General features: G+C 36.6%; 4 protein-coding genes and 1 pseudogene across 5 annotated transcripts; 3 read left to right on the forward strand and 2 right to left on the reverse strand.

Annotated features, from left to right (window-relative positions):
• The first annotated feature begins 10,815 nt into the window (after window positions 1–10,815).
• Window positions 10,816–10,905, forward strand: BDCG_16536 (annotated as a pseudogene). Its single transcript has one exon. The product of its transcript is annotated as a tRNA-OTHER (tRNA).
• A 1,779-nt stretch (window positions 10,906–12,684) lies between these two features.
• On the reverse strand, window positions 12,685–14,841 carry BDCG_02262 (thioesterase). The gene is made up of 2 exons (XM_045417805.1): window positions 14,239–14,841; window positions 12,685–14,160 (listed from the first exon to the last, which is right to left on the reverse strand). Exons 1-2 carry the CDS (start codon window positions 14,707–14,709, stop codon window positions 13,783–13,785), a joined length of 849 nt encoding a protein of 282 aa, XP_045274533.1. The 5' UTR covers window positions 14,710–14,841; the 3' UTR covers window positions 12,685–13,782.
• A 166-nt stretch (window positions 14,842–15,007) lies between these two features.
• On the reverse strand, window positions 15,008–17,564 carry BDCG_02263 (ubiquitin thiolesterase). The gene is made up of 3 exons (XM_045417806.1): window positions 17,377–17,564; window positions 15,698–17,320; window positions 15,008–15,601 (listed from the first exon to the last, which is right to left on the reverse strand). Exons 1-3 carry the CDS (start codon window positions 17,390–17,392, stop codon window positions 15,528–15,530), a joined length of 1,713 nt encoding a protein of 570 aa, XP_045274534.1. The 5' UTR covers window positions 17,393–17,564; the 3' UTR covers window positions 15,008–15,527.
• A 23-nt stretch (window positions 17,565–17,587) lies between these two features.
• Window positions 17,588–19,441, forward strand: BDCG_02264 (actin-like protein 2/3 complex subunit 4). The gene is made up of 5 exons (XM_045417807.1): window positions 17,588–17,797; window positions 17,856–18,182; window positions 18,238–18,363; window positions 18,455–18,499; window positions 18,557–19,441. The coding sequence occupies exons 1-5, from the start codon at window positions 17,795–17,797 to the stop codon at window positions 18,563–18,565; spliced, it is 510 nt and encodes a 169-aa protein (XP_045274535.1). The 5' UTR covers window positions 17,588–17,794; the 3' UTR covers window positions 18,566–19,441.
• Window positions 19,442–19,461: 20 nt separating this feature from the next.
• Window positions 19,462–22,850, forward strand: BDCG_02265 (uncharacterized protein). The gene is made up of 5 exons (XM_045417808.1): window positions 19,462–20,672; window positions 20,829–21,245; window positions 21,308–21,370; window positions 21,421–21,723; window positions 21,778–22,850. Exons 1-5 carry the CDS (start codon window positions 19,665–19,667, stop codon window positions 22,426–22,428), a joined length of 2,442 nt encoding a protein of 813 aa, XP_045274536.1. The 5' UTR covers window positions 19,462–19,664; the 3' UTR covers window positions 22,429–22,850.
• The last annotated feature ends 302 nt before the right edge of the window (window positions 22,851–23,152 follow it).

The raw sequence follows: 23,152 nt of genomic DNA on the forward strand, positions 1-23,152 counted from the left end.
CTCACTCATTTTATTTGCAATATACACTGCATATCTATTCAAAAATAGAAATATGAGAATAGTGCAATCTCTGAGTTATGTGAATGATATTGGTCTAGTCTACAGCTCAAAAACTATCAAAGAGAATTTGAAAGTAATTGAAGAAGCTGCAAAGGAAATCTTTGTTAGAGCAGATATCAATCAAATTCAATTTAATATGAATAAAACTGAGTTAATTCATTTCTTTTCTAGATTCAATGAGAAAGAACTATCTCTAACTCTTTTAAATAGAGAGATTAAATCCAGTGTAAATGTCAAATGATTAGGAGTATGATTAAACTCCAAGTTGAATTTTAAATATCACATTCATCAAAGAACTGTCAAGGCAGAAAGACTATTGAACAACATAATCAGACTATCAAATACAGAGAGGGGTCTATCTTTCCAGGCTATGAGACAGTTATATATAGCCTGTATTACATCAGTAGCTGATTATGAAGTTCAAGTTTGATGAAATAATCAAGGGAATTTCACTGAACTCTTTCAAAGTCTGCAAAACAGAGCCTTGAGAAGAATTCTGAAAGCATTCAAATCATCTCCTATTAAAGCAATGGAAATTGAAGCTTCAATTCCTTCTTCTGCTATTAGATTTGAAAAAGCCTGTATGAACTATGCTCTGAGAGTTGTAAAGATAAGCTCAAATTATATAATCAGAGAAAGAGTCTCTTCTTCATTTTCATCAATTAACTCTGAAAATGAACTGAATTGGAATAGATTTCTTGATTGGAATGAAAATAATTCTTCAAAGAAAATGCCTTCTTAACTTTACAGACTATGCTCTCTGATTAAAAATCAATTTTCTTCTTTAAATGTTGAAAAAGTTGATCATGAGAAGTTATCTCTCTGGAGAGAAAAGCTTGAATCTCTTATAGACTTACAAATAAGTGAACTATTAAAAGAGAAAGAATATGAACAGCATTTGAAGAGAATTTCTATAATCAATATAAAAGACTCTATTCTGATTTATTCAGATGGCTCAAAAAATGAGAACTTGAATAGATTAGATGCAGACATTGCTTATACTGAAGATAATATTAATTTTATCTCAGATTTCTGAAATCTAGGCTCTGAATGTGAAGTCTTTGATGCTGAACTATTTACAATAGTGAAAGCTTTCAAACTCATTGAAATAAAATCTCATAAAAGAGGAAATTGTTTGAAAAAGGCATGAATATTCTCTGATAGTCAAGCTGCTTTAAAAAGACTTAGAAATAGTCAGATTCATAATGATCAAATGAATCTTGAACTGATCTTAAACTCTGTTTTGAAAATTCAAAAGAGAAGAACATCAAAGCTGATAATTCATCTGCACTGGGTTCCTGCTCATATGAATATTCATGACAATGAATTGGCTGATTCAGCTGTAAAAAAGGGTGCAGAATTAAGCAGATCTATTCAAAAAATTATGTCCTGATCTTTTATAAAGAGAAAAATAAAAGAATCTTGTTTAGACAAGTGAAATGAAAGCTGGCAGAAACAAAAGAAGAGTATACATTATTCAAGATTTGAAACAAAACCCAAGTGAAAATCTTGTTCAATTAAATGTAAAAAGAAAATATTCTCATCTATAATACAGCTGAAACTAGGACATGACTATTTCAAATCTTATATACAAAGATTTGATGATAGATTTGACTCAATAGAATGCTCATTCTGTAATACAAATGAGAATTCTGAGTATATTGTAATGCACTGTGCATTATACAATAGTCTCAGAGTCAGATTGAAAGAGAAGTATGATCTAAATCAATTAAATATGAGATTCTTATTCTCAACTGAGACAGGAATTAAATACTTAATAGACTTTCTATCAGAAACTCAAGCAGCTATAAGAAAATGACTAAATTCAGAATTATCTGAATATGAAGAGGAGGAAATTAATCAGATATAGTCTGTTAAAACAGCTATACACTCTCTTTTAATAATTTGTTTTGTTATAGTCTCTCTTTACTTTATCTTTTTCTTTATCTTTTTCTTTCAATTTCTTTCTATCTATCTATTTAATGTGTCTATCTTTGAGACTGTGTTCTTTTTCTCTTTTCTTTTGTCATGATATTGTCAAATGGTTTCAAAGTATCAAAAGATGTTAAAACACTGCAATTTGTAAACAGTTTTTGTATTCTGGGCTGGAATTTTCTGATTTTGCATATCTGAAATTGATGAATGTATAATAGTTAACTTTACAGACATAGAAAAAACCCTGAGAACTAAAGTTCTCAGGTAGATGTCATAGTCTCTGACTGCATACATCTATAATTGAAGAATAATAATAATAATAATAATAATAATAATAATAATAATAATAATAAGACTGAGAGAATTCAGAAGATCTGAGAGAAAGTCTGTGAATTCTTGAGAAAGACTCAAGAGTATCAGAAGAAATACTATGACTTTAAGTATATTATAAAGAGTTTCAAGAAAGATGATAGAGTCTGACTAAGTTTAGAAAACATTATTATGCAGAGATCTAGTAAGAAGCTGAATCTCTTATAAACAGAGTCTTATAAGATTATAAAGAAAGTTAGCTTACAGTTCTATAAATTGAAACTGCTATCTAAGTTGTAGATATATAATATTTTTCATGTCTCTTTACTCTGTGAATATAAGAAATTCTTAGAAGAGAATTCTATAGCTCATCACTCTGTCTGTAAAGAATTAAAGAGTGAAAGAGAATATCAGATCAAAGAGATTATTAACTCAGAGAAGTGAGATTATAAGCTCTGATTCAAGATTCAGTGATAAGAGTATTCTGATAAGATGAATAAGTTCACTTAAGAATCATTCAGATAGATAAGATATCTGCAGAAGCTGAGACATGACTTTTATACTGTGAATTCTGATAAGTCAGAATAATACAGTCTTTGCTAAGAATCTGATTATGATAAAGATATTAACACTGTTATTTATAAGTTCTAGTCTATAAGATGATGAGTTTCTACTGAGATGAACAGTCTGCAGTGTATGTAAGAGAAGAAGAAATCATACTCTTATTAAAGCTAAAAAATAAGAAAATAAAAACAGGGCTGTGAACACAATTTGAAGATTAATAAAGAAAAAATAAAGAAAATTCAAATCAATATCTATGACATTCAATTCTTTTACAACTATCAATTTCCTTCTTTAAAGAAGCAGAGAGTATTATATCTGTAATACAGACAATTGTTACATTTGATGTAAAGACTGTCAGAAATGCACAGACTTCAGAGAAGCTGAATATCAGAGTATATACAGTTGTAGCAGAGTCTTGAGAACTGACTATCTGTATGTATAATCAGATATTTCTTATAAAGCTGTGTCTGCTTTCTCAGTTATGCTGAAGTATTCAGCCTGAAAATAATTAAGATATAGAGAGAAGACTCATCTATTCAGATTAACTTCTATTGTGAATTCATGACATTTGTATTATCTTAATTACCTGGATTTTACAGATATCTGAGAACTCATCTCTTATTGACAATGAGATTGCAGAAATGTGCTGTAATGTGAGAACTATTAATAGAAAACCTAGACATATTTGCATATGTCTGATCAGAGATTGTGTGAGTAGAGAGAGAGTGATTATAGACTTACAGAACTGTAGAAGATACTAATAACACTGAGAGCTTTGCAAGAACTATTAGCTAGAGTCTGTAAGAAATTACTTATGAGAAGACTTACAGTAAAGAAGAGAACTGTGCTACTTAAAGTCAGAAACTGACCTGAGAAAGACATGAGATTGACTGCTGATCTGAAAATCAGATGCAGTGACAGAGCTGAGAGAGATGAAGACACTGTTATAAGCAGTGATGTCTCTGCTTCATCAGCTGATAAAAAGTGATCAGAGAAGTTATAGAGACACTTATAAGAAGCTCAGCAGCAGTCAGATATTATTATAAAGATATTAAAATTAAAAAGATTTTTTATTCTTGAAAAGTTCTTGAATTAATATACAGACATTGTCAGAAACACTCTCTCTCTATCATCTGAGTGAAAACACTTTGCAGATGAATAAGAATACTCATAGTTAATAAGAATGAAAGCTGTTATAGAAAAAGAGAAAAGAAGATAAGATTCTGTGAATAGATCTGAGATATTTATACTACTCTAGAGAGATTTATTTACACTATGAGTAATTTCACAGAACAGTCAGATCACTCTAGTAAATAAAGAGTGATTATAAATTATAGATCTGAATCTTTCTATATAACTATAAAGAGTAATTGCAGACTGTGAATATCTTGATTCTATAATTCTACAGAGTTGATAAAAGAATGAAAAATTTCTCACAATTCTACAGTGTCAAAGAACAATGATTTATAAGAATAAGTGAAAGATTAACTCATGAATACTTCTCTTTAATAAGAATAATCTCACAGAGAGTGATTCATCTGTAAGATGAATCTGTGTGATAATTACACAAGAATCTCATGAAAATAATTAAGAGTTAACTAGAACTCTTCTATATAAAAGATATGAGATAAATCTATGTAATAGTTAGAGAAGAATCTGTAGACTATAAAGAATCTCATGAAATAAGAAACTGAGTAACAGACTCTTTTCTCTTTATAGTAACAAGAGATTTTTCCTCACTGAGGTTTTTTATAGATATAAAGAGTTTTTAGTGAGTATTACTGCAGTGCTGAGCTGATTCTATGAAGTCACTCAGTGAAAGGCTTTACAGATGAAGTCTTAGAGAGGAAGAAATATGTAAGAAATTTCACTTCTCACAGATTCTTTATCTCTATTTCTATCTCTTGTATAATCAATAGAGCTAGCAGCTCTTGACTATATACAACTATATAGACTGAAGTTCACAAATACTATTCATAACTCAGCTTAAATACTATTATATATTTGATCTCTACATTTTATCTTTCTACCGCGAATACTTCTAGTAGTTAACAGTATATATCACGCCAAGCTGCAAACACCTGAATAACCGCCTGCGAGCATCTATTCTTACAGTTTCAGTGATTTTGTAAATAAAGAATTATTAATAGATATTACATTCTGAGATGCATATCTCACTGAGCAGGAGGTCAAGCTGTAGAAAGATCTTGAAGATGATTAGTAAGAAGAAATGAGATGAAATAATGAAAAGAGTGAAAGATAATAATTTTCTTATTTTCTTTATCTTCTTATTTAATAGCTAAAATTAGATTATAATACATTTTCTTTCTTTCTTTCACTCTCTTTCTATTTTACTTTTCTTTCTATTTTTTACTCAGCTGACTGTAAGGCTTCTTAGTCATGAAGATCTTAATCAGATATGAGATGTCTTATATAATGACTTTAAGAGACTCTCAGATCAGATCTTTATATCTCTTTCACTTAATCTGAAGATAAGTCTTACTGTTCTCTGTGTACTTTCTTATAATGTTTTCAACTTCAAATTGCAACTGATTATCAATAAGTACTGACTCTGATGATAAGTGTTTCATATTTACTTCTGTTAACACAGTCTTTTTCAGATGAATGATGAAGATTACTAAGTGTATTTATCAACTAACTAATAGTTTTAATTAAAATACAGTATCTAATATCTTCTGAAGGATATGAAATGAGTGTATCTATAAGAGTGATATCTTGAATGTCTCTTTTAATATGTAGCTCTTTTGAGCTTTTTAAGTGAGATTTAAGAAGACTCAATCATTAATCTGAATAGTTAATTAAGAATGAGATTGATTAAAAGACTCAGTCATTCTAGCTTTTATCAGAGTATATGAGTTAAGAATGTCTTACTGCACTGCATCTCATGCAGCAATGAACTCAGCTATATCAAGTGAAGCTTTCTCATTGTTCAATGACAGTCATCTAGACTTTACACCTGTGAGCAGTTTGAAGAGAGAGATCATTGCTGACTATACAGTTACTGAGTTCAATACTCTTTTCACTTATTCAAGCAGAGTAGTTCAACTTGCTTTATATTCATCTATAAGAAGTATTTACAATGTGACTTTAAATGTGAGATTAATTCACTTATTTTGACTATTTAAGTAAGAGTTGTAGACAGTTGTCATTCATGTCTTAATTCTCATGAGTTGAAGAACTGACTTTCAAAATTGCAATGTAAATTTGAGATCTCTATTTAAAATAATTACTAGTGAGAGCTGTCAGCAGCAAATTATCTTCTTATAGAAGTCTTTCACTTATTATGAAGTATTTTATCATTTCTGTTCTATAATTAGAATTACTGCTTTCAAAAATTTATCTATAACTGTTAATATAGTGTCATGATTGTTACTCACAGATAATTCTGTAATAAAATCAATCAAAAGAACTTCAAACAGCTGTTTTGAAAATGAGATAAGATGTAATTTATTCTCTAGTGAGTGATTTAGTGATTTGACTAGTTGATAATTGAGACATTATAATAGACAGTTCAGAATTCTCTTTCAGATATGAGAAAGAAAGAAGAACTGATGAATAAGATCTTCTATTTAATAGAGATCAGAGTGATCTGCTATGTTGTGACATATATAAATAATATCTCATATCAGTGATTTGAGAATACAGAGATGTAATTCTTTGAAGAATAATAGTCTGTTCTGTACTGTAAATAACTGATATTACTCTTTCTGACTGATCTTGTGAAAGATCTTTTCTAATGCTGAGTCATGAGAAATATCTCAGTGTAGTTGCTTTTTAAGTTTGTTAATAAGCTCTATTACTATAGTTAAAATTATATATATCTTTACTAAAGATGTATCTGTCATCAGTTCATCTATCTGATTAATGATGATCTGACAGATTTTTTCCTACTCTTCAAAGAGAATCTCTTCTGAATTATTATCTAGATAATACAATCTGAATAGAGTATCAGTATTAGTATATACAGTGCTCTTGTGATAGTGAATTATTATTCACAGAAGATATGAGCTTAGAACTAAGACTCAATTTATCAGTCAGTTACTACAATAATCTATTACTAGTGACTGAAAAGTGAATATAAGAGTAATATGATCAGTGATAACTGTAAACTTACTGTCTAAATACTACAGTAATTTTCACAGAGCTTATATAAGTTCAAGACACTTTAATTCAGTTACTCAGTAGCACTTTTTAACTGTACTTAATCAGTGAGAGAGAAATAGAATAGATCTTTTAATATTATTCATTTCAACTTGATATAAAGCTACTCTGATATCTCTTTGCTTACTGACATTCACATATAATATAAAGAGATGTTTAAAGTCAGAATATGTCTGAGTAAGAGCATTTATCAAGACTTACTTTACTATGTTAAATAAATATCTGACTTCTGTGAGCAGAGTGTGAAACTGCAGTGAGTTCTTAAATCTTATTAACTTAGTCTTAACTGTATATAATACTCTTTTCTGACCTGTTTTTGAACTGTTATACAGTAACTTAATCTTAAGAGTTTCTAATACTTTCATCTGATCTGTATAAAAGCTGATAAAATTATGATAATAATTGAAGAGACTGATAATTTCTTCTAGTTCTCTGAGTATTATAGAGAAGACTAGATTAGTAATAGCAGCTACTTTCTCTTCTTGAATAGATATATCTAGTCAGCTGACATGATGACTCAGCAAATGTATTGAGAGATATGTGAAATGATATTTAATTAATGACATTATTACTTCAGATATCTTAAGAGCTATGAAGACTTACTGTATATAATGAAGATGTTTATTCAGTGAGTGAGAGAAGATGATGATATCATCTATATAGACTAATATAAATTATCATAGAAATTTTACTAGAATCTTCTTCATACACTGTTGAAAGAACTCAGACAAGATTATTAATCTCATTGTAATAATTATAAAATATTCAAGATCTCAGTATGAAGTCATGAATATGATTTTAAAATGATCACTCTGTTCAATCACTTATTGAAAGAAGTCTTGATGAATATTCATGAATGAGAATACTGTAGAACTGCTGAGTGATTATAACATATCTTATTATATTAGTAGAAAGTATGCATTGAGAAGTAAGTATGTATTTACTTTTTACAAATTAATCATCACTCTTAGCTTCTTCTTAAATCAGATTATAAAGACAGATGAAGCAATGAGATTTCTGTCTTTAAGAGAAATACATTCAATTCTTCTATCTTATAGAAGCAGATTCAGAATCTGATCAGTGACTTTATAATCTCTTTAAGACAGAGAATAAAGTCTCTGTTTCAGGCTGAAAAAGTTACTCTCATTGATAAACTGCAGTGACATCTTAATATCATCTGAAAATAAACCTAGACTGAAGCTAAATAGTTTGTGATATCAGTTGATAATTACTTAAATAGCTGCTTGATCTTCTGCTGCTCAGTGATCTGATATATCTGCTTGAATCTGCTTAATAAGAGTGTCTGCTGTGAGAATTTAAAGTGAATTATTCTGATCTTCTGTATTTGTCAAATGCAATTCAATGTACAAGGTAGAAAACAGAGAATCTTTCAAATCAGAATGATGAATGATGTTGATATTGACAGTATAAATGACAATCTTCTTCTACTGCTGAGGCAGCTGTGAGTTAGATAGATATCTACTTATGTGAATAGCATCTCTGATGATCTTGATATTTATGAAATATCTTTTATAAAATGTAATAAGCTCACTGTGAATATTGATAGTTGCTTTTACTGATAATAATATATTATTAACTATGATTATATTATATCTGAGATATTACACTAAGTGAAATTTATCTTCAACAATGAAAAGAGAATTGTTATCTATCTTTAAGATAAAATCTGTTATTATGAATAGATTTAATTCATCTGCTTCTAAGTTAACTTCTTGAATGCTCACACATTGATCATGTGACATAGAGATCAGTCAATAATAAGAGAAGAATAGACTTACTATTATTATATTGATAAGTAATATATCTGCATCTGTATTTATATAAACAGAGAGATTATCTTGTGATGTAATAATAAGAATGATAAGAAAGATGTAAGACAAATACTGTAGTTTGCTAATATATTTTTAATCACTTATAGAGATGTCACATGCTGCAACTGCATATATATCAGTATTAAAGATGTTCAGATAATCATCTGAGAAAATATCTATAGATAAGATAAGTCTCTCAGTATCTATCTTACTAGTTATTTTTCTGACTCACTATTGAAATTTAGACTGAGATCTAAATTCAGCAGCTTATTATCATCTTTCTCAGTATTCTTCAGTTTAACTTAATTTATCAGATAATCACTATTCTTCTCTTTTTTAAGACAGTGATTAATATAATGAGAGTCTTCACAGATGTAGTACTCTGCTATAAGTACTGATAGTCTTTCTTCTTCTATTATATACTGAATTGATAACTTACTCATTGTAAGAGTACTTAGAGAAATCACTACTATCTCTGCAGCAGACACAGACAGCTTTGTAGTCTCTATCTACTTCAATAGAGAGATATAATACAGACAGTAGTTATTATTCTGTTCAAAATATCTGAAACTATATATATAATCAGTAAATTAAGTCTTCTGATCAGTTCAGACATATCAGATAGCTGACTCATTATCTCTAATTCATTATTAAAAGTTATTCAATCATTCAGTAAAAATAAGTGATGTAATTAAGAAAAGATTGAACTCTAAATTCTCTTATAAGAGTCTCTTTATTATAATAGAATCAGAGATTGCAGTGACTTACAGTAAGTTAATCTTTTATAAGATATATAATATTAGAGATAGTTTATCTGACTTCTTAAAGAAAAAATACAGAGTCTGAGCTTTTATTCAAGCTTTTTCTTCTAATAGCTGAAACTTGCATTTTAACTCATTAATAGTGATAGAGAGAGAGACATTCATATTCTTTCTTATTTTAATAGATAGATTATTATGTTATTTCAACATCTGACTCTTCAGATATAGAAAAAATATGTGAAGAACTGTGTCATCTTTCTTCTATATAATAATGAATTTTAAGTAACTGATAAACACTATTACATCTGTTTTCACTGAGTTAAATAGTATAATATTATCAGTCTGTAATCTTGCTAATCTATCATCACTTCATACAGATAAATGAGATTCACTATCAAGTAGAAGATCAAGATTATTATAAATGAGTATCTAATCTCTGTGTATTCAGTTTCTCTCTGAGTTATAAGTAAAATGTGCAGTATTAGCTTCTCTGAGAAAATTAATTCTATCTCTTATTAGATTATAACAGTGTGTTCTATCTTCAGCACTGTATAATCTCTGTAAAATTGTCAGTATTTATCAGATTTTGAAAGATGATTCAAAGCCTTTCTCAAAGAAGATATCTAATTATTATACAGACTCAGTAAGAAAATCATCAGCTCTGATATCTATTCTATTAATCTAAGCTGAATAGTTTATCTACTGATAACAGTTCAGCTTCTATCTTTGAACAGTGAGTATGACTTTCTCAGTGTGAAAGCTAGTTCATACTTCTATCAATCTACTTCTTTCATCTATTAATTATTTAAGATTCTCTTGAAGTTTATCAACATATTCATTAATGAGAGTGATACACTTATTTAACTGCTTCTTTCACTGATTAAGCTGATATTCATATTCATTGAGCTCACTCTCTTATCAGATCAGGTCAGACTTCTAGCTATTCTAACTTCTTAATTATATCTAGTATTACTGCTTCATCAGAAGAAGTGTAATTCTGACAGTTAAATTTATAAAAGCTTGAGACTATTAAATTTCTCTTCTTAGTATTCTTTATAATGTCTGTGTGAAAGATCTGTAATCAGAGACTAATAATAGTCTTTCATTCTGCTACTGAAGTGAAGTTAAGAGCTGTTTTTATATCATTATAACATCTGACTGATACACTTATAATCCCCGGTGGCTGAATGGTTAATGCGGCCACCTGGTAGCGCCTTGGCGTGGGAAACCAAGGCGCGTGGGTTCGAAACCCGCAGGGGATACATTAAATCCAGAACTCAAGCACCTCAGGTTTCTAATAAATACAGAGGTGTACAAATCACTTCAATGAATCGCTCTATGTTCCTGGGCTGGGAAGTTATTATCGCATGTATCTAATTGTCACTTCTTTGTATTTTCCTATGTTCTTGTTATCTTGACATGATCTCAACACCTGTATTTCCTCCTGTATAACCAACACTTGACCTGTATTTAACATCACGCAAGGACTCATCATAAGCTCCGCTTGCATATAAGTATAATGAAAGAATAATAATAATAATAATGATACACTTATAAGAATATCTTTTACTTTGATATAATTATACAGTATTACTTGACTTTTAACACTCTTATACTATCTATCTGTGATCTGTCAGACTTTTGTAATTATAATAGCATGCTTTTCAATTATTACTTGTGAGTAAGTTCATTCTGAGTCAGGTTTATCAGTGAATTCTCAGATAAGTTATTTAATTCTGCTAACAGACTTATTCACTTCAGTGAAAGAAAATGACTGATAGAAGCTGCTCTGAGTAATTTATCTATTCTGCTTTATTATTATAACAGAGCTGATGAAGTCATATAAGAGTGTGAATAAGATAAGTTTATTATAACTGTGATCATAATCTAGATCAATCACTAGTGCTATAGTATTCTGAAGTGAAAGATGCTTAAATAATCATTAGCTAGATCTATCATCAGCTGTAGTATTAAATGAAATAGATTTAAATAACTGCAGATCAGATTAATCACTAGCTGCAGCACTGAAGAAGATAGAATAGCTGAATAATTACAAGCTAGATTAATCACTAGCTGCAGTATTAAAAGAAGATAGAATAACTAATCAGACTGATTATCAGCTAGTCAATTCTCAGTATCTGCAGCTCAGATCAATTATCAGTACTATATATATTAAGAGCAGAGTAGAAGTTAAAGAGGCTAGAAGAACTTAATTTCTAATAAGATATGTTATTAAATTATAGTGTATACTGCTATATAGAATCAGATATCAGAGTAAAAACTCATCTGATTCTCTAAAAGATAAGAGATGAGTGTACACTCTTATATATACAGTGATTGTTTTATAGAGATTAACTCTTATAGAAGAAGTAATTATCTATGAAGAGAAGAATAGAGACTCTGTAGAGAAGAAGTGAATACTCTTATAGAAGAAGTGATTATATATAAAGAGAAGAATAAAGGCTCTGTAGAGAAGAAGTAGAAGCTCTTATAGAAGAAGCAATCATATATAAAGAAAAGAGCAGAGAAAGAAGATAGAAGTAAAAGCTTCAGAAAACAGTAAGAAATGAAGTGAAAGCTAGAGTTGAATAGAGAATTAACTTGAATAGAGAGCGAAAGCACGTCACACAGACTCACAGAGTATATAAAAAAAGAATATTTACAGTTAATTCTTTAATTATTTATAAAAAGGAAATCAGAAGATTTATAGAATTAATATAAATTATAAATAAAGAATTAAATTTTTACAGAGATATATTATATTATATTTTTATAAAAAGTGTTTTATTGTATTATAGCAGCAGTAATTAGACTGATTATATAATTATATCTGAGATTAGAATCAGAATATTTAATAGTTTTATTATTAATTTAATTAATCTTATTATACAGTATTAAGATTAGATAGTAGTTCTATACTATTTCAGTGAAATCTACTATCTACTCTTATCATATTTTTAAAATAAGATTATGATTTTCACTTCTCAATTTAAATTTATTTTATTTCTTTCAATAACTTTAAATCTTATTTAAATGTTATCAAAAATTATTACTTTTTAAAAAATTAAAAATAGTCTATAAAAAACTTTAAAATCTCTAAAAATAGTAACTTTATACTAAGAATGAGACTAAATGAAATTAAATGAGATTATTTTCTTAAGTTATAGTCTCATTTTGAGATCTGATTAATAGTCACTTTGCATGTTAAGACCAGACCAAATGAGACCAAACGTGAAATTCATGGTCCTGCCGGCCAGTCTAGCAGCAATTGCAGTAATTGAAGCTGTAATTGCCTGCTTAATAGGTGGTGACTGGTGACTACCTATACAGGCGGCCCAGGCCATTGCGGCTTCCTCTACAGGCGTCTATTCTAATCAGGTTTTGAAAGCACCTAACATATTGCTTCGCTTCGCTCCGCAAATTAGGATATGTGCGATAACTCCGTGGGTGTACCTGATTTAATTCGACTAACAGAGTAGGGAGCATGATATTCGCAGTTGTCAATGCCGAGGAAAATTAATGTGAGCTATGGGCTGCATACATAAATCAAGCTGGGGTGTTTGGATACTAGACCTTTGCTGATCTTGAAATGGCAGTTCTGTTGTCGTTCAATGGTTATCTTAAATGCACTATGTCCAGTGAAAATGCCACCTGAAGCGAAGATTTATCTGGGAGAAGGTACGCAGGCAGGCCCTTGGTTCACTCCGGCAGTGTATTTTTTATTGTTAAGAAAGAAAGAAAGAAGAAAGAAATGGGCAACTTGCGCCGTTCTTGCATTTCGAGCTGTCGGATCTATCACTCTCGTGGGTTGAAAGAAAGAGCTGGGTTTAAGATTCGGTAAAGAGAATGTTGATGTTGTGGAGTCGACATGCCCACCTTTATGCCTATCTGCGTCCAAACATGAGGAATTCAGGACGCTCTGTCGGAGGTCTTCGTGTGGGAAACGTCGATATGACATTGAGACTAATAGTGCTACGACCCAATTTCCCACAACTGCATATCTAGTTGCTAACATATCGGGGCTGTTCGGCAGATTGCTTGGGTTTGGGTAGAGGTTAGTGTTCAACTCCATGGGAAACTCCATAAGTCAAGTCGTTTGGTATGTGCAGCAGGTTCTTGGATGATGTCTAATATGACGTTTAGAAATTATCACCGAGAGTTCTCAACGTCACTGTCTTCGGCACCACGAATAGGGCATTTCCTGTGGTACATAATCTACCCTCAGAATCTCGAATTTCGCCCTTAACGATGGCTTTGCGTTCTGTGCTCTTCTCTGGATCGTATTCTGCCGTCACTGTATAGAAGTCCATTGCCTTGACGGGTCTGATATAGTCAATGTTGAGGTTGGCCGTTACACCTGTTCGAGCCGGGAAGCTGCGTATGGCAACCCGTCCCAAGCATTCGTCCAGCACTGTAGCGATTGCTCCTCCATGAACTATTAAGGGCCAGCCGCTGACCCCGATCCCAAAATGTACGACTGTTGTAGCCTTGTGTTCTCTTTCATTCCAAAATACTTGCTGTGAATATCAACCATCGGTTAGCCACGCCATTGTCATGTCCTCCAGAGAACATATAGACGCGATAAGCTCACGAACCTGCACAGGTATATTGCGACTCCCACTTAGAGGCCCAGTCGTAAGTCGATGAGGCTTCTCCTCCTCCGTAAAATTACTGTATGCTTCCCATTCGACATAGTCTGGATCAGCCCGCAGCTTCTTAACCATATCTAGGCTATCCATAACTCGCCTCAGGTGCTTAACTCGTTGTGTATCCTCATGGGAGCCGGGGGTAGCGGGATTCGCTAAGAATGCGGACAAAGAATTTCCTATACTATAGCCCAAACAGCCGAAGATGGCGACGTAAACCAACGAGCGTAATCTTCGCCGATTTACATATTCTCTTTGGGTCAGTGGTACTCGTGCCGCACGTACGAAGTAACGTTTCAAACCAGGCGAAACGCTGGAGGAGGGATTGGGTATTAGCGAGCGGGCGGGAAGTTTAATGGCGCCCTGGGCATATACACCGCGGTAGAAGGTGGTGGATATTAGTTTTGGAGAGCGAAACATTGCTGCCACATTTCAACTGTTGTGATGGTGCCTGGATGCGTTTACGGTGCAACGAGGATACAAGTTTGGTTGCGGAGATAGGCCGAGGTTGTGCCGAGTCATGTGATATGGAATTTCGACAGCCAATCACCGCCTTTATCTCACTTTTCAGATTAGCATTGAAAAAGAAATTATATTATTAATTAGTTACAGTATAATATGTACAGTGTACGGAGTAGTTTTCATAAGAGAATGAAAAATAAACTTGTATAAAAATGTAATTAATTATTATTTCATAAATATTATTAATAATTGTTATCAAATTCTTACTGAATGAGATTGAATTTGTTTTTCAATCTCAGTATTATTCTAGTTTTTGAAGAATGATTATCTTTCACTGTTTATTATTAGAAAATCTGTTTTATTTTTCAAATCATTTCTGAAAAAATAGTTCATTTTTTTGATGATAGATTCAGGTGGGACTCATGCCAAGAAATGTATGGGCCAGACTAAGTAGGACCAAACATGAAATTCATGTTCCCGCTGGCTGGCCAAGCAGAATGGAGGAGGATGAGGAGATGAAGGCCAAAGTGGTCCATGGACGTAGGTAAATGTGTTTTCATTAAAAGAGCACTCTGGTTTGCTAGATAAATCTATCAGCTTTTCCACAATCCCTCTTTAATCCCATGCTTTATAAAGATAGCCCGGCCGAAACAAATCGTTACAGCTAATTTAATACAGCATAGGAAAACAATAGCTCTCGCAAATTTGAAAGAAAGCCAGTAATCATTATGACTGATGCAGCTGAGGCTTGTCTATTTTGAACAAAAGAAGCAGAATTATTCGTTAACTTCCTCCGCAGTTGGCAGATCGATTGCACGGTAGAGCAGTATCAGTGCAGAATGCGATTCACCTAGGAAATTTATGTTAGTTAGCCCACTCTCATAAGTTGTTATTCCTTTCCTTTCCTAGTATATAGGAGACAATAGCGCAGTATATGACAACTCACCCCCCCCTGATAGAGTTTCAATCTTCTCAGCCTCAACCTCAGAAACCTTGTCGTCGTTGAACCACCACCATTTGCCATCATCCTCTCGTCTACTGCCGCCAGGGGCAAGGGGATCGTCGACAATCCTTCCTTGCTTCTTCACGTACGAAGTGTAGTGACCGCTGTCAGCGCTAGCGCCCTGGTGGGTAATTACTCCGCGCAATTCGTACAGTCCGGATTTGTTGGAGCCATCATCCGCCGCGAGCTTGGGGTCAATGAGCTTGAACAACTCTCGCTTTGCAGCTAGAACTGCTGCGGCACGCTCGGCTTCGTACTCAGCATCAGTTTTGAAGGTTTCATCCATAGGAACATCGGTGGTTGCTTCAGCCTTTTCCTCGGCCATTTGTTTTTTTTTGACAGGCTCAACCATCGCTGCATCAGCCTTCTGCTCCTCTTCTCGCTGATGTGCGATCTTCTGACGCTTCCGAGCTCGTTCCATATCGTGTTCATCCTTGCGAATCTCGCGGACCTTGTCCCTAACAGGGATGAGTTTTTTCTTGAGCTCATCGGTACAAAATTCCACAACATCCAACTCGGAGGGAAATGTTACTTTGCGCATAATTTTTACCTTCTTCTGTACATCCCGCTTCCAGAAGAAGCGTACGAAATGCACTGTAAGGTATTTGGGTAGTCGAGAGATCTTAGAACGTTTCGTATAAATTGTGTCCTGGTCGAGAGTAGGCGAGTGCTTCTCAACCTTCTCCTCCAAACTTGCTAAAAGACCGTCCCGCAAATGGTTTATGCTTTTGTCGATATGGCAGTCTAGCTTAAGAAAAGAGTCTGATGTTTCCATAGCCGTTTCACCTGCTTCTTTTGCTGCAGGATCATCGCATTCAAGAACCGACTCGAACCTCCCGGAGAGGTACTTGTCCACAAAGGAGATCTCGGCCGTTTCCGCGTCGTTCTCGCCCCTGATTGTGAGATTCTGGCGCAGCTGCGAGATGATCTGCGACCACGCCTCTTCTGCGTCTTGCTGCGCATATCCGTGGCCGTCCTTCGCCCTCTGTGCAAACTGCGGGAATGCATTCCGCAGAGTGTTTAAAAAGGCTCTGGGCGGAAATCCTTCCTGCGTTTCAGACATGCGCTTGTAAAGATCCTTCAGAGAAGCAGTCAGGTCCCCAGATGCAGTCATGCCTAGCATTCTAGAGGTATTTGATGCACCGCTTGAAGGTCGGTACTTCAGAAGCTCTTCCTGCAGTTCTGGGAGGATTCGTAACGTCTGCAGCGTCGAGTTTAGGTAGCAAGTGTTGCCCAGGTTTTGTAGACCGGCAGGAGTAGCACCATCAGCTCTTGCAGCTTCCGCTTCCGTCATATCCTCGATGAACCTTATGGCTTCTTTAGGCTTCGCTAGGGCTACAGCGGCATCGCTGGAGCTTGGCGTTCCCAGCATCATGAATGTTTGCCCAGGCTTTGCGTTGAGGGTTGAAAGTTCGGTGTCATCCTTCAGCTGGCCGCCCTTCACGAGAACCTTCTGACGTTCCGGTTCAACTCCTGTGAGAGAATAGAGTTGGAATTTGAAGATCTCTCCGTTGGCAGTCGGGTCGAGATCGACTTCGTGACGCTTGCCTTGGTGTTTGACGATTACTGGGTCTAGTTAGAAGAAAAGTGAGAGCAGTGGAAAGTAGAAAGGGGAGGCTCACCGGGTATCGTAGCCATGGCGGAAGCCAACTATTACTCTGAAAAACACACACGAAATATGTATATTCAGGTTTCAGCCCTTTGGAGATTGGGGAAGGGATGGTAGGAATATAGGGACTACAAACAACGTTGGCTGAGAAATGCTTCTAGAGGTTGGCGGGGAGAAAGAGTGCAAACAGTGCAAACAGCGCCCACCACCCCATCAGCGACGTCGACGCATCTTACCGATTGACGGGACACAGCCAGAAAATGAGTGCGATATACTGAGAATTTCACCACCCTGTTTCCCTTTTTATCCTATAAATAGCGTGGCAGACTATTTTATCAAGCTAATTACTGCCCGCACGAAATCCCATTTTCTCCGTGTCCTCCAACCCCAATCTTTCCCCAGCTGAGGTGACGGCCCGCCCCACATCCATTATGGTACGTATATCCCCTAGCGACTACATCAGGGTATCCAACTGAACTGATCGTATTCCAGTCTCAATCATTGCGTCCTTACCTTCAGTGTGTGCGATCCTCCCTCACAGCCGCCCTCGCAATTTCCAACTTTGCTTCGCAGACATCAGAACGACATAACGTCCCCGAGGTAGAAGCGGCCACTTCCCCCGAAGTCCTACTAAACCCCCTTACGATTGCGCGCAACGAAAACGAGAAGGTCCTCATTGAGCCCAGTGTCAACAGTATCAGAGTCAGCATTCGAATTAAGCAAGCAGATGAGATCGAGAATATTCTAGTGCACAAGTTCACGAGATTTTTGACTCAAAGAGCAGAGGCCTTTTTCATCCTGCGACGGAAGCCTGTTAAGGTACGCAGCCCCTGTAACAAGTAGTATAGAAAGGGGCATGGTTGACATAGTCTAGGACTACGACATTTCATTTTTGATAACCAATTTCCATACGGAGGCTATGTTGAAACACAAACTGGTTGACTTTATCATAGAGTTTATGGAAGAGGTGGACAAAGAGATATCGGAAATGAAACTCTTTGTGCGTATATCTGCTCCGCACTCGACTGGCTGATACCTGACTACTTCCCCATCGGAGTAATACATTGTTCTGTATACTAACGGTTATGTAGCTTAATGCTCGGGCGAGATTTGTGGCGGAATCATTTTTGACTCCTGTAAGTATGGTTTCCTTTTTCGAAGGTATATGCGGATGCTAATATTTCTAATACAAGTTCGATTAATTAATGACACGCCTTTGGGGACCCATAGGCTTTATACGATGTTTATTCTCTCTTCAGCGGCCTAGTACATGTCTTTTTTTTTTTTTTTTTTGCCGGGTGATAACTCGGAATCTGATGTCCCTTTTGACACTTTTCCTCTGTGTAGATTCCAATAAAACCCCTTGTGTTTCTATGCTTAAACTTCTGTTCCAAAGAAGTGTTAATTATGCTATCCAGCATAGTTTTCTTATCTTTCATTTCTATTATCTCCTTCCGGCCCAATATGCACTTTCATCATCTAACTTCACTTTCCACCTCATTAATTTGGTAATGTTCTACCACTGAATCATCGCCGAGGCTTTAACAAGCGCATTGTCTTAATTGCTTCTCCTCTGTTTTTTTCCGGCACCTCGAGGTTTTTTGGTTGTGCCTGCAGTCCTGTCCTGCAGTCCTGTCCTGCTTGTTAAGCACCTAGGCTAGATTGCTATCCTGATATCTCTATACCTTAAGTGAGCGGAGTCACTCCAGATGCTGGGTAGGAACGCCATTTCCGCTTTCTCTTTTGGATACCGCCGACGCCTTACTTACGTAGGATTTGGCTCACATACAGAGCTATGGCGATTTAGATTAAACCTGCAACAGTCATAAAGCAAAGAGCTAATTTTGTCCGAAACGGAGAGCAAACAACCCCAGGTAAATGGTCTTTGTGAAGAGTCCGGAGCCCAAGGCACATTTGAGTTTGGTTATAAACATCTAACATGATATTGCAAGCTGATCCACAGTACAACTACCCTTCCAGTAGTAACATATGCCTATTGCCCATGTGTCAATTCTCTCGTGGTAGGTCCAGCTAAGGACTAAGCAGCACACAAACCCTATGAAACTGTTTGATTTTAATATCTGTTTCATTCATCGTGCTATCTTCCCTCCTCATTCACCTCTAGGCACTACAACAAGCATCTCCTGGCTGGACCAATTTAGGGCCGCCAAGTGGGGTATCACCTTTTCTCGTCGTTCGACCTCTTGTTTCGTTTTAAGCAGACTCTTTCATTGTTGGTGGAGTTTTGCACACTCACCTCACACTCGTTTCTGGCGTGTCTAACAAGAGATTCAGCACACAATGACTTTTTCCGCGTATCATATGACGAGTAAAGCTCGGGACTACTGGAGGGAAAATCCTCCCAATTCCCCCTATACCGTGCCAGCGATAGCCATCTGCGAGTATGGCAATAGATCGTCTGAGAGTGATTTGTTGGGCTTCAATCATGCACATCCCCAGATCAGCGGCGATGGATATAGGTTCTCGGCCTCAGAGTACGAATGCGGCAGCAATTATGGAAGTATATCCGTGTCCTCAGATGCGCTCAGTGACAAGCAAACCGAAAAATTTCCTGATTTCGTTGACGATGGCAGCCCCAAGACTAGGGAAGATCGCCTCCCAGCTCCCAACAGTGGCCAGCAGCATCACTTTCCTCAACACTCCCCTCTCCAGATGGTTACTGGATACCCTTACCATCCCAACAGCAGCCCCGGACAGACCTCGACCAGGTATCAAGCGGCTTATAAATTCTATCCCAGCGTGTCATACTTGCCGCGTCATTCTCTTTGCGCAATAGAGACAAACTATTTACCAATTCTGGAACGGGGGCTTCGAAAAAACCCAAATGGCGGACTCGACGATAGCTTTACGAAGTCTCAAGATCAAATCACAAGCCTTCCTCCTACTGCTGTATCTAGGGAGTGCACGGAAATTCCTTCATCAGTGAATCCAAATATCGTTGGGGTAAACCGTCACTTTGTTGGGGTTGCTTCGACAATGGAGCAAAAAGGAGGTGATGTCGTCTCACCTGTCACTCTAGCGACGTCTGAGGAACACGCTCCTTCGTCCTCGTCTGCACCAGCTTCTCAGTTTCCATCTGACTACAACAACACCCTACAGCACCCAGACACTGCACCAGCTTCTGCTGCGATTACTGCGATCACCGGAACAGTTGCCACAATGCCAGTCGCAGACAACAGTCCTCACACCTACGCTAGCAATCCGGTCTGCTACCCATACGCGATGCCATTCGATAACGGGGCGAGATACAGCCTGCCACCCAGTTTTGGGGTTATCAAAATTACCAATGTGCGTAATATCAAACTTCCGATGCGTTCATTTTCAATCTCACTCCTCCATCATGAGCACTCACAATAGTTCTGGGGCCTATGGCTGCTTCAGCACTTCAGACACTTGGAGACAGTCGTGTCTCTTGATATGGAAGCCAAGTTAACATGATTCTAGATCCCTTATGCGGTAACCAAGCATGAGATCTTGCAGTTTCTTGGTCGCAACGCCAGACCATTGACGCCAGACCTGGGATGCCCTGTCCATATTATAATGGAGCGTTCGACTGGAAAAACTATGGACTGCTACGTTGAATTTCCAGCTAAGGCTGATGCGGACTGTGCGCTTGCCTGGGTTAACCGGGGTCTAGACAGTTTCCAAACCCCGAAGTTAGGCAATCGCCACGTGGTAGTCAGGGCTAGCAACCAGGACGAGTTGCTCAAGGATCTCTTTCCCCGTGCCAAAAATGTCGATTGGAAAGATGGTATTCCTCATGTGAGGGCCGGAAGAGAGAATTATTGCTCTGGATTTCAGGGATTTTTGACTGGGGAGGAAATCTTTTGCACTGTTCGCCATGCTGAGGTGCCTCAGCGTGTAAGTGGTGCCTTAACTTGCTGCTTGAGAGCTCTCAGATACTGATCCCTTCAACGCAACAGTCCGTTTACTGCGCAAAGTGCCTTCAACGCCCGTACGAAAATATGATGAGTACCTTGCACAAGGTAAGTCCAGTTCCCACGATATTTGATGACGTTCCTAATCCTAGCCCCAGTTCCCTTGGTATGCGACATATCATTACACCGTGGAAGATCGCAATCAGATTTTCTCTGCCACCCTGCGCCTGATTCATGCTTTGGTGCCGCAAGTGGAGCGAGGACAAACTATTGGGCTCGACTCGCGCCTTGTTCAGGAGCTACTTGAGGCAGGACTGCGCTGCCCTGTCTTCAATGACCGTCAGAAGTTTGTTCTCAATGTTGCAGCAAAGAACCATAGTGTGGTTGCATCCCCCACTGAACGCTTCTGGCCGTTTGATACCATCACCCGCAAGCCTAACGCTACTGAGGAGCACGTCATGGTATGGGAATCCCTGGAAATCTGACTTGTTATCTTGTTCTAATACCTTCTATAGCAATATGCTGAATTCATCGTAGCTGGTGCTGCTACCTTGGACCCTGGTACTAACTTCCTTGCGAACACCTGGCATCCTGTCATGCATGCAAGCTCTCCTTTTGGAAAGATCTGGCTTGAGTGGGGTTGGGGAAATACCCACCACAAATGGCAGACCGCGGTGGACTATGAAAATAGTATTTTAATACAGCTAGTCACTGAGGGCGTTAAGAACAAACGTGGTGCAGAGAGCCGGTCTCATTCACTCGCAACTTCTGGTTCATCTACTTCAGCTTCCGTTGAAGCTCCCTCTTCAGCCGCAGACCCTATCACTAAGAAATTTTCCCAATCCTTTGCACACGATACTCTCCGCTACCCCGTTCGGGCTACCCACAACATGAACCGCCAGGCCAGCTCTGCTCCAATCAATTTAATCCATATTCCACTTTCTACAAATAAGTTAAGTGACAACGATGATGCCTCGCGTGCCAGTCCGGCTAATCACCGGAGGCCTGCAAACTCCTTTTCGGGACTCGCCGATACTCAGGACATGGTACCCAAAAACATATTTGGAGCAGTGGGCACGCGTCGCCGCACCCGTGCTACAACTAATGGAAGTCGTCATTCTCCAGTGCCTGAGGTGGATGAGACTTGCTATGAGTGTTCTGTGTGATTTTGCGCACATCATCTAGTTCTGTTAATTGTCACGCAGTTTTCATTAACTTCACCTATTCAGAGCACCTCTGGATTGTTTCTTCTGAACCGTCCCAATATTTTTCTGATGTCCTCTTCACTCTTTTGGGATCCTTTTGGCAAGTTTTCCCTTTGGACTTCTTCCAGGATAACCGGCTACAATTCAATCGCGCCAGGGAAGCAAGGACGATAGGTAGTTTACTCCAAGATATCCTTCGATACAATAACACCTACAGGATAAAGGCCATAAAATTTTGGTCAAATTTTGTGTTTGCCGAAAAGCACCAGGTTTTACTTTTTCTCATCTTTTTCCCCTCATTTTTCACAAATGAAGAAATACGGCTTGTGTATTTCGCACCATGAAAGCGATCGATTTATTGCTTTGTTCTTATTTCTCTCGCCTTCCTTTTTTTTTTTTTTTTTTTTTTTTTTTTTTTTTTTTTTTTTTTTTTTGACATCCATGGGGATCCATGCCAATGGCAATGGCTACAAAGGTATTGGAAGCAGGCGTATCTAGTCTACGGTGACGGAGGGCCAAATCGAAGTGACAGTGAATTTACTGATATGTTTTAGTTTCGTTTCCTTTATGGTTTTCGCCTTTTTCTCTTTCTTTTTTTTCTTCCTCTCTTCCCCCCCCTCCCCCCCGCCAAAAAAAAAGTTCCTGGGTGGGACGAGCAGGGATATGTCTAGCACAAATAATTAGT

This window comes from Blastomyces dermatitidis (genome assembly GCF_000003525.1).
Source record: "Blastomyces dermatitidis ER-3 genomic scaffold supercont1.2, whole genome shotgun sequence".
Taxonomy (NCBI): domain Eukaryota; kingdom Fungi; phylum Ascomycota; class Eurotiomycetes; order Onygenales; family Ajellomycetaceae; genus Blastomyces; species Blastomyces dermatitidis.

Bases quoted from the DNA above. Each gene is read 5' to 3' on its own strand.
- BDCG_02262 (XM_045417805.1), bottom strand. From the start codon at position 14,709: ATGTTTCGCTCTCCAAAACTAATATCCACCACCTTCTACCGCGGTGTA. The intron at 14,161-14,238 runs GTTCGTGAGCTT...TGATATTCACAG, and splicing joins GTCGCAATATACCTGTGCAG to CAAGTATTTTGGAATGAAAG.
- BDCG_02263 (XM_045417806.1), bottom strand. The intron at 15,602-15,697 runs GTGAGTTGTCAT...TAAATTTCCTAG, and splicing joins TGAAACTCTATCAGGGGGGG to GTGAATCGCATTCTGCACTG.
- BDCG_02264 (XM_045417807.1), top strand. The intron at 18,183-18,237 runs GTACGCAGCCCC...GACATAGTCTAG, and splicing joins TGCGACGGAAGCCTGTTAAG to GACTACGACATTTCATTTTT. The intron at 18,364-18,454 runs GTGCGTATATCT...ACGGTTATGTAG, and splicing joins TATCGGAAATGAAACTCTTT to CTTAATGCTCGGGCGAGATT.
- BDCG_02265 (XM_045417808.1), top strand. From the start codon at position 19,665: ATGACTTTTTCCGCGTATCATATGACGAGTAAAGCTCGGGACTACTGG. The intron at 20,673-20,828 runs GTGCGTAATATC...ACATGATTCTAG, and splicing joins GGGTTATCAAAATTACCAAT to ATCCCTTATGCGGTAACCAA. The intron at 21,371-21,420 runs GTAAGTCCAGTT...TCCTAGCCCCAG, and splicing joins TGATGAGTACCTTGCACAAG to TTCCCTTGGTATGCGACATA.